The sequence below is a fragment of the Carcharodon carcharias genome, chromosome 21 (genome assembly GCF_017639515.1).
Source record: "Carcharodon carcharias isolate sCarCar2 chromosome 21, sCarCar2.pri, whole genome shotgun sequence".
In the NCBI taxonomy this organism is placed as follows: Eukaryota; Metazoa; Chordata; class Chondrichthyes; order Lamniformes; family Lamnidae; genus Carcharodon; species Carcharodon carcharias.
The window spans coordinates 90348800-90359685 of NC_054487.1; the positions used below are offsets into that span (position 1 = coordinate 90348800).

At 46.4% G+C, this 10886-nt stretch overlaps 1 protein-coding gene across 2 annotated transcripts in view; it reads right to left on the bottom strand.

Annotated features, from left to right (window-relative positions):
* zdhhc17 (zinc finger DHHC-type palmitoyltransferase 17) overlaps window positions 1-10667 on the bottom strand; it is a 135084-nt gene extending 124417 nt beyond the window's left edge. For both annotated transcript variants that reach the window (XM_041216281.1, XM_041216280.1), the window contains exon 1: window positions 10588-10667. In XM_041216281.1, the coding sequence (XP_041072215.1) occupies window positions 10588-10659 (72 nt within the window). In that variant the 5' untranslated portion in view covers window positions 10660-10667. The remainder of the gene's footprint in view (window positions 1-10587) is intronic.
* Window positions 10668-10886: the final 219 nt, after the last annotated feature.

A 10886-nucleotide genomic window follows, 5' to 3' on the forward strand; every position in this document is an offset into this window, starting at 1 on the left:
GTTCTGGGAAAATTAAAGTTGCAAAAGTAAGGTAATTAAAATTCTGGGCTTCAGAAATTGCCAAAAAATAGCAATTCAAAACATGACCCATGTTTGTTAAGTAGAGTCAGAATAAAAGAGATAGAACTATAAAACAGCAGGCAGGCTTACTTAGCTGAAGAGCTGGAGATTTGATGTCTGCAATATTCACAAGTAATAGCAGTCTAGACAGAAGTTTTTGTTTTGGAAGTTAGAATTAAATGAACTTAAAAGCAATCAGTGAACCCTGAAAGGTTGTAAAACCCATTTACTTTTTCCAATCAAAGAAGAAATTGTAAATAAGGGATAATTAATCTAAAGGTCAGTTTAAGGACAGCCCAGAGCAGGTGACATCATCATGGAGATGAGTGGAGCTTAGGAAGTTTCTCTGGTTTCAATTTACCTGGGGGTTTTTTCCTAAGAGACTTAGTTGCAGTTTGGACCTCATGTGGTTTGCAGCTCATCGCACTATAAGCAGAGTAAAACCCTAACTTCATCATTTCCTGTTTGGAATGCAGGCAAGACTTAATCTCAGTTTGAATTTTGTCAGGGAATGCAAGCTGGGGGATTGCCTAGTTTGACGCCAGTGGGGGAACCTATAGCAGGCCTCAGTGTCTTATTGCAAATCAAAGTAATCAGTTGAATTCGCTATGAAATACTGAAAAATAACCAGAACAAGGGACTGTGTCCTCCATAGTCAAGAGGTAAATGAAAGTTTTACCAGTAAGAATAGCTGGAGCTGATGAGAATTAAAGATAGTTTTCAGAGGACTGTGGCATACTTATGGGTGGTCACGATAGAAGTAAAGATTGATATGTCGCATAAGAGAATTCTTGGCTTAAGTAAAAAGTAAACATAATACAAGTAGTTATAAACCATACTGTTAAATTAATAGTGCTTGTTTTGTTTAATTATTTCATATACAATAAAGTTTGTGTTTTGTTAAAAACAATAAATCTTGTGGCGTACTTCTACATGAGGTTTTCAGATTTCTTGTTAAATGGTAACGGTTCCTAACCAGACAGTAACAAAAGGCACAAATCAGGAGTGTGAGGGAACACTCTCCACTTGCCTGGAGTGCAGCTCCAACAACACAAGAAGCTCGACACCATCCAGGACAAAGCAGCCAACTTGATCAACGCCCCAACGTACAGTAGCAACAGTGTGTACCTTCTACATTCAAGATGCACTGCAGCAACACAAGGCTCCTTCGACACCACCTTCCAAAACTACAATCTCTACCACCTGGAAGGAAAAAGGCAGCAGACACATGGCTACACCACCACCTGGAAGTTCCCCTTCAAGTCACTCACCATCCTGACTTGGAAATATATTGCCGTTCCTTCGCTGTTGTTGGGTCAAAATCCTTCTTCCCTAACAGCACTATGGGTGTACCTACACCACATGGACTGCAGTGGTTCAAAATGGCTTCACCACTTCTCAAGGGCAATTAAGGGTGTGTAATAAATGCTGGCTTTACCAGCAACATCCAAATTCCACAAATTAATAAAAAGAAAAATTCTGTTCTATGTAACAGGCTCGTGGAGGCAGGATGACATTTTCCTGAACCTATGTTCCGACCTGTACCAAAAAGACACATTTCTGCCAAAGATACTCTTCTAAACTATCCCAAGATTTGCTAATTGGACAAAACGTGTAGTATAAAAATAGGGTCTGAATTACATCTATGCCTGTCTTGTCTCTAGTGCTCTAACCTTGCCTCATTTATAAATGTTTAAGACTCCAAAATTACAATGTTATAGCTAAAAGACATAATTTAACGGGTTTTCTCTCTCTAAATCAAGCTATACAGGACTCGGTACTGAATAATTCAAGAATTATATAATCATTATCCCATTGCTGTGTGCAAATTGGCTGTTGTGTTTCCTGCATTATAACAGTGGAATACACTCCCAAAATGCTTCACTGGCTGCAAACAGCTTTGGGACATCCTGAGGTAGTGAAAGGTGCTCTACAAATCCAACTCTTTCTATGTTTGGAACCAAGAAAAAAAGAGCAGCCTGCACTAATTTTAAATATTTATCAACCTTAGAATGTAAACTTGATGCACAGTATGCCATCAAAATATGTGAAAAATCTTAACTGCTCCACTAAAATCAGTATTTAATAAATTCTAAGCAAGTTGGAATGACAAAATACACACAAACATTTTAATGCAGGACCGAAGGAGTGCTGCACTGCAATCTTTGGGATGAGACCTTAAACTAAGACCCTGTCTGCTCCCTCAGGTGGATGCAAAAGGCCCCATGGCACTATTCTATAAAGTACAGGGAGTTTTCCAGGTGTCCTTGCCAATATTTATCCCACAACCAACATCATTAAAGCAGATTATCTAATCATTTTCCCATTGCTGTGTGCAAATTGGCTGTTGTGTTTCCTGCATTATAACAGTGGAATACACTCCCAAAATGCTTCACTGGCTGCAAACAGCTTTGGGACATCCTGAGGTAGTGAAAGGTGCTCTACAAATCCAACTCTTTCTATGTTTGGAGCCAAGAAAAAAAGAGCAGCCTGCACTAATTTTAAATATTTATCACTCCAAGGATATAAAAAAAACAACAGGCACAGGTGTGTGTATCTATTGCATTTCACCTGCCATGCCTCAAGCTTCAAATTGTACTGCAGCTCCTTAATGGAGTGGATTTATAACAAAGCATCCATGAGAGCAATGCAGATCCCAGGTGCAAACAGTCACTAAGCAAGCTGATTTCCCAGCGGGAAATGACATTTCTGCATCACACATCCAAAACAAAGAGGGAAGCCTGATATCAAGTGATGTTATTTGTTGGAAGCCTGGGGTGAACACTGCCTTGAGAAACCTCTATTTTCCTTGATGCAGTGGCAAGGTGTCAATAACACACACCATTCAGTTAAGTAAGCTGTGTTACCGGGAGTGATGTCCTATCGATCAGATACTCAGGTCCTATGTGGTATTAGCAGTAAATAACACTCCTAATAACTCAAACAAAAGCATCAATAAGAGGATACCAACAAATCAGATGCTAAATGCAATTTCTAAATTTGACTATGCAGAAATCAGCAAGTGAAAATGCTAAGATCTCAATGCAATTTTCCACAAAATGCATCTTTATCCAAGCATTAAACAATACTACAAAATGAAGAACACTACCTAGTCTTAATGCACAAAATATATACCAAGGGTTCTCAAACTTTATGCTTCTGAAGTGTAAAAGTTACAGAAGTCCTGTAACAAGTTTTTTTTGTGTAAAAATTAGTTATACAACTAAACATAGATACTTTTTTGTTACTTTACAAGAAGATTGATCATAATCTCCATTGCAGTAACTGAGGGAGGTTGGAAATTTGAGTGAGAGGCGAACGATGCGCTTTTGTCGCCCAACAGGATTGTTGGGCACCTTGGTGTTACAGGACGAAGAGATGTTCCTCTTTACTGATACTCAGTTTGGTGGATAACAACTCGGTCCTGTTTAACTTAAGATAACAGACAATTCGGGAAACAATCTTGAGATAAAGCATCAGCATCGGTGCATTCGACAACTTCTTTCATGAGTGTGAAACAATCCCACAATGCTTGTGATATTTAGAGTACATTTTAGAATGAGTAAAATTACTTTTAATATATACACCAATAATATATATTCACACAATTGTTAAGTCTATTTATTAAGCAATGATTTAAAATCCAATTATATGAATCCACCCTTTGAGTTGATAATTGGAAATTTTAGATGTAATTTTATTTTTCCAAGAACAGATCCTGCATTAGTTTATTGCAGACATGACCTGAGCCAGGCCATAAACGCCAGCAATACTGACACCCACCAGGATGAGTGAGTATAAAAAGAAAAGTCTCCTTGGTGTCTCTCTTGTTCTTGTTGTTAACACTGGTTACTGCTCCTTACAAAGATAATTGACTTTTTGATGCTGCTGGTGATAACCTCAATGTTCGCCCTATTAGTTCGGTCCTCGGATATCTCTCTGCACTTGTGTCCCTGTGCTACCATGTCTGAAGCTCAATATCCCTTGACCCCACTCTACCTGCACTGATTGGGCAAGCGATGCAAAACCAAAGCAGCAAATCATTCAAACAACCAGATTAGCCACTTCTAACCAAAAACTTAAGTGTTAGGAGTAAGGAGGTGGATTGAGACAATGGATGAAACAAAAGGCTATACTGGAAATTTTTGGCAGACCCCATGAAACCATCAAGTAAACTCCCAGTTGAGAAGCTATGCAACATGTTCGTACTTCCAATGGTTTAAGCTGGTTGGAAGAATCCATTTTGATGTGATGACACTTCAAAACTGAAGGTAAGCTGACAAGGTGCAAATGTTATTGTTATCTGGAACTTGGCAACACTGCTGAGGACTCGGGCTACAGAACTCAAGGGGGAACTTTTGTTATAGTATGTAAAGCTCTGCAAACTAGCCTCCTGAACTTCAAACTGACCACAACACTGCTGGTCACACCCTAGAGCACGCAAAAATCAACTCACACATCCCCCCCCATCTTTGTTTACAAATCCCTCCATGGCTTTGGTACACCCAACTGCATCCATCTTTTCCTGCTTATAACAATGCCCATGTTCTCCACTCTACCAACTCTGGCACCTTTCTAATGATGGAGCAATGGAAATCATAGGGATGTAGAGTTTTTGGAGGGTTTTAGGGGCTGGAGATGGTGACAGAGTTAGGGAGGGGTGAGGCCGTGGAGGAATTTGAACAAAAGGGTGAGAATTTCAAAGTGAGACATTCCCTGATCGGCAGGTAATGTCGGTCACTGTACCTTCAGTGGCAGAATCTTCAGCCTTCTTGTCCTCACAGATTGGAACTCTTTTTTTATTGCTCTCCATTTTCAAACACCTTTCTTAAACCTACGTCTCAAACCGCACCTTCAACCACTGAGTCTCATTCTCCAACTTCTGCCATTTCTGATGCTGACATGAAGATCCTTAGGCTGGTTTACTATATTAAGACACTATTTTCTACCTTGTTGTAAGGTCACTGGTAATTACTCAAGCATATCTACAACACCGAGACCTCAGTATTTTCAAACCACATATAGAGGTGACAAGCCAAGTCTCAGAGATCAATGAAGAAGCTCATTATTTATGATATTTTGTGTAATGCTAGAATAAACTGAATATTGAAAAACTGAACTGAAATGGGAGCACTCTCTATTTCAGATGTCCTGCTTAAGTGTCAAGCCCTCCTTGTTAAAATATAGCACAATGAAAAGCTCCCTCAAACCTCTGCTAACTCACCTCATCCTCCATTTCAAAAGGCTACCTTACTGCACCAGTGTGCTCTCAATGAGGCTGCCCATGGAATTACTAAAGCAGTATCCAGTTGTTCCACATGAAGGTCACTTTTGCACAGAGAGACCCAATCTGCTATTGTGGAAGAGAACTGCCTAAAATCAATGCATCGAGAATCCCAAGAAGAAGCAGGAGAAATTTTCAGTCTCAATAATCTGAGCTAGCCAGACGTGAAAGCCAACATCTAAACCATTGTGTCATCTGTCTCCAGCCTTGCACAATTTCGGTAATGCTTTGAAGCAAATTCATTTTAAGTGAACAGTGGGCGATACTTTATGAAAGAATACTTAACACATTATTCTAAAGACCCTGCCCTCTCTCCCCCTGCACTGCTTGCTGAACAGTTCCACAGGTTCCAAGTGGCCTTTCTTCATTGGTACCTACAGACTGAGATGGGGAGGAGGCTGCATTGCAGCGAAGGGTCTCAGCCCTACCCACGCACTACCAGCAATAGACACTTAACAGCAGTCAAGAGTCAGCACTAACAAAGGGGGCTCTGTATGAATTGTAGCTCTTTTGGCACTGTGCTGGCATCAGCAGACTCAGCACAGGGTGGGAATTGGGCATGGGGCATCATAATATCATAAAAGACTTGCATTTATATCAGACCTCTCATAACCTCAAGACATCCCAAAGTTTTACAGCCCATTAATTACTATTGAATAGTCACTGATGTAATCAAAGAAAAACAGCAGTCAACTTGCACATAGCAAGCTCCCACAAACATTAATGAAATAAATGGCCAGCTAATCCATTTTAGGTGACGCCTGGGGGATAAACATTGGCCAAAAGTCCCATGCGCAACTTTGAATAATGGCATGGGATCTATGCCCACCTGAGAGGGCATACAGAGATTCAGTTGCATTATATAATGATAAATGTTTAAATATGGGGAGACAATGGCGTAGTGGTAATGTATGATTGACTAGTACTCCAGAGACCCAGGCTAATGCTCTGGAGACATGGGTTCAAATCCTGCCACAGCAGCCAACGAAATTTAAATTAAACTAAGAATCTGGAATTGATAAACTAGTTTTAGTAATGCATTGTCGTAAAAACCCATCTGGTTCATGAACGTCCTTTAGGGAAGGAAATTTGTCGACATGCGACTCCAGACCCACAGTAATCTGATTGACTTTTAATTGTGCTCCGAAATGGTGCAGCATGCCACTGAGTTGAAGGGCAATTAGGAATGGGCAACAAATGCTGGCCTTGCCAGCAATGTCCACATCCCATGAAAGAATAAAGAAAAAAGACAAAAATACCGTGATTTAATCCAAATCATTGTGGTGTGGGATAAAAGAAAGTAAAAAAAAATCCCTTTCTAGTCTCATACTTCTATCTATTGATTAATTGAAGATTCATCCTATGAGCTAAGTTAGACTTTCAGGCTTTCAAATAAAAACTTTAGGTGATGCTCTACCAACCCACAGAGAAGAGGAAACACTGAAGTTCAGTACAATTGGCCTCAGCACACCTGACACCCGGACGCAGGCATGATGATAAGCAGATAGCTGAGGGAACGAGCAGCGATGAGTGTTTATCAGCGAACTTATGCATTCACTGGCAGGTGAAAAAACAAAACTTTTAACCACAACTGCTTTCAAGACCAATTTGTGATCTAAAAGGAAAGTGGTATTGCCAATTGAATTACCAAGTATGAGGGCAAGCTTTACTTGCCTGGTGAGATTCTTAAAAAAATCTTTCTCAGCAGTGGCTTTCTATCATGATCGAGTGATTACGAGTAACTGAATGTTTGTGAGGCAGATTATAAAATTTAATGGTGTAATCACATGACACTGTCACAAGAAAAGCAAAACCAATTTATAACGATGATCCACAGCCTGATGGCCTTTTTATCTATCTGATATATACAATTCCTATTTTGTTTTGAGTCCTCTTCAATTAGGCAGCTTTCATGCTAAAGGCTTTCATGTAGCTAGTACACTGCAGCTCATTGATAATGCCGATGGACAAGATGATTTGAGAAGGCAGCCCAGCAATTAGACATAAACAAAAACAGAAAATGCTGGAAAAACTCAGCAGGTCTGACAGCATCTGTGGTGAGAAAAACAGAGTTAACGTTGCGAGTCTGTATGACTCTTCTTCAGAATCTTCAATTAGCCATGACTGTCCTCACTGCTCTCCTCCCAACCCCACAGATCCCATCCCAACTTCGCCTGCCTCAAAGTGAGGGTTCCTCCATGGCTCAAGCGACTTTAACTGAATGATACAACCCTTCGTCTAAGATAGTTAGCTGCTTTCAGCCATAGCAACTCATGGGATGGGATGACTCTGAGCTCCTACATTTAGTTGGGAAAAGTCTAGGGCTTCCACACACAGCTACTCCCATTGTTACCCATGGGCGCAAACAGGAAAAGGATAATGCAGAATTTCCGCCAGTTGCTGTTATAATTGAGTAAACAGTGTCACCAATGATCATCATGAACATCCTTCATGATGAAACAGTTTATGAACACTGAAAAGTCCAATATGCTAGCTGATCGCTCAAAAGAGGTACTAAACAGTAACTAAACAGGCAACTGGTGGAACCATAACCCATCTAGAGGTCAGTGCGCTCAGGAGTGAAGGAGACAGAACTGGCAGAAAAATTGTCAAGAGAAACAGGAGTACAATTCCCTGGAGTTCTCAGACCCACCCAGTTTTCATCTCTTGTGGGAAGGCACGCTTCCCACAAACTGTCTGGTACACAACACCCACATAGTAAACATCTGGGCAATGCAGGACATATTTATTTCCAGAAAGTGACAGAGGCCATGCATGGAAAACACCAGATATATCCCTTTAAATAAATATGAACCATGGCTCACAACATGTCCCAAACGCATGCACATTCTGAAATAAATCTGTATCATACCGTTACCCTTCAAGGCATGTAACCTTTGCAGAGTTCAATTTTTAAAATCTAAGATAAAAGATTAGGTTGGAGAGTCCTGATGAAAGGTATTAACTGAAATCACTTGCTTAATTTGTTTCTGGTGCTGATGAATTAATCCATTTCCAGTGGGTGTTTTTGGCAACTAAAACAAATTATTTACAAATAATGAAAGTACTGGGGGTGATATCTGGGGGGGAAGATTCATCTCCATGGTTTATCCCCATTAGAAATCTGTACCAACAACTTGCATCAGAATCAAGTTCAGCCATGCCCTCAACTAGCATTTACACAGACAAGCTTCAGATCTAAGAAATAGGAGCAAGAATATTCCAGTCAGGCTATAAATCCAGCTCTGCCATTGAATAGAATTATGGCTGATCTGGTTGTGGCCTTAAATCCATGTTCCTGCCTGTCCACGTAGCCCAACTCCCTTGTCAATGAGGAGATGGGGGGTGAGGTGGTGTGTAAGCGGGGGATGATGAGGTGGATTGGGTGGAGGGGTGATGGGGGTGGGGAAGAGGGGTGATGGGGGTGGGGAAGAGGGGTGATGGGGGTGGGGAAGAGGGGGGATGGGGGTGGGGATGAGGGGGGATGGGGGTCAGGGGGGATGGAGATGGGGGGGATGGAGATGGGGGGACGGAGATGGGGGGACGGAGATGGGGGGACGGAGATGGGGGGACGGAGATGGGGGGACGGAGATGGGGGGACGGAGATGGGGGGACGGAGATGGGGGGACGGAGATGGGGGGACGGAGATGGGGGGACGGAGATGGGGGGACGGAGATGGGGGGGTGGGGGAGATAGGGATGAAGAGGGTGGGGATGAGGGGAGTTGGGGGTGGGGGATGGGGGGATGGGGAATGGGGGTGGGGATGGGGGGTGGGGGGGTGGGGATGAGGGGGGTGGGGGGGTGGGGATGAGGGGGATGGCGGAGGGGACAGGGGGATGGGGATGAGGGGGGATGTGGGGGGATGGGGGAGATGAGGGGGGATGGGGAGGAGGGGGGGGATGGGGAGGAGGGGGGGGGGAGGGGGGGATGGGGAGGAGGGGGGATGGGGGAGATGGGGGTGGAGATGGGGGTGGGGATGGGGGTGGGGATGAGGGGGGGATGTGGGGTGGGGATGAGGGGGGATGGGGGTGGAGACAGGGGTGGGGATGAGGGGGGATGTGGGGTGGGGATGAGGGGGGATGTGGGGTGGGGATGAGGGGGGATGTGGGGTGGGGATGAGGGGGGGATGTGGGAGATGGGGGTGGGGACGGGGGTGGAGATGAGGGGGGGATGTGGGGTGTGGATGAGGGGGGATGAGGGGGTGGGGACGGGGTTGGGGATGAGGGGTGGGGATGAGGGGGGAATGGGGGAGATGAGGGGGGGGTGGGAGTGGGGACGGGGGTGGGGATGAGGGGGGGATGTGGGGTGGGGATGAGGGGGGGATGTGGGGTGGGGATGAGGGGGGGATGTGGGGTGGGGATGAGGGGGGGATGTGGGGTGTGGATGAGGGGGGATGAGGGGGTGGGGACGGGGTTGGGGATGAGGGGTGGGGATGAGGGGGGGATGTGGGGTGGGGATGAGGGGGAATGGGGGAGATGAGGGGGGGGGTGGGAGTGGGGACGGGGGTGGGGATGAGGGGGGGATGTGGGGTGGGGATGAGGGGGGGATGTGGGGTGGGGATGAGGGGGGATGTGGGGTGGGGATGAGGGGGGATGTGGGGTGGGGATGAGGGGGGATGTGGGGTGGGGATGAGGGGGGATGTGGGGTGGGGATGAGGGGGGGATGTGGGGTGGGGATGAGGGGGGGATGTGGGGTGGGGATGAGGGGGGGATGTGGGGTGGGGATGAGGGGGGATGAGGGGGATGGGGGTGGGGACGGGGTTGGGGATGAGGGGGGGATGAGGGGTGGGGATGAGGGGGGGATGTGGGGTGGGGATGAGGGGGGGGTGGGAGTGGGGACGGGGGTGGGGACGGGGTTGGGGATGAGGGGGGATGGGGGTGGGGACGGGGTTGGGGATGAGGGGGGATGGGGGTGGGGACGGGGGTGGGGATGAGGGGGGGATGTGGGGTGGGGACGGGGGTGGGGACGGGGTGGGGATGAGGGGGGGATGTGGGGTGAGGGGGGGTGTGGGGTGGGGGTGAGGGGGGGATGTGGGGTGAGGGGGGGTGTGGGGTGGGGGTGAGGGGGGGATGTGGGAGATGGGGGTGGGGACCGGGGGGGTCAGGGGGTGGGGGAGATGGGGTTAAGGAGGGTGAGGGGGTGGCGAGGCCGCAGCCTCCCCCGGGCCCAGTTGAGCCGGGCCTCGGGCCTGGGGGCTCCGGGTGGGCGCGGGGAGGGGGAGCGGCTGCCGATGGCGCTCTCACCTCGGGGTGCAGCCCCGGGACACAGCCCGGCTCCGGCTCCAGCTCCGGATCCTCCCGGTGAAGCTCCGCCATCTTCAGCCGCCCCGCTGCATTGTGGGATACTGGCGCCCTACTCCAGCCGCTAGCAATGGATCGCAGAGAGCCGGGATCTATCGATCGAGGGTCAGGAATCGATCACCGAGCGATCAGAGGGAGCGGCACAAAGTGACTGTTGGTGGGTGGCTGGAGAAGGAGCCGCGTTTCAAACTATTATCGATCAGTATTTTATCCCGTACAGAAAGTCAGGAGTCGCTGATAGG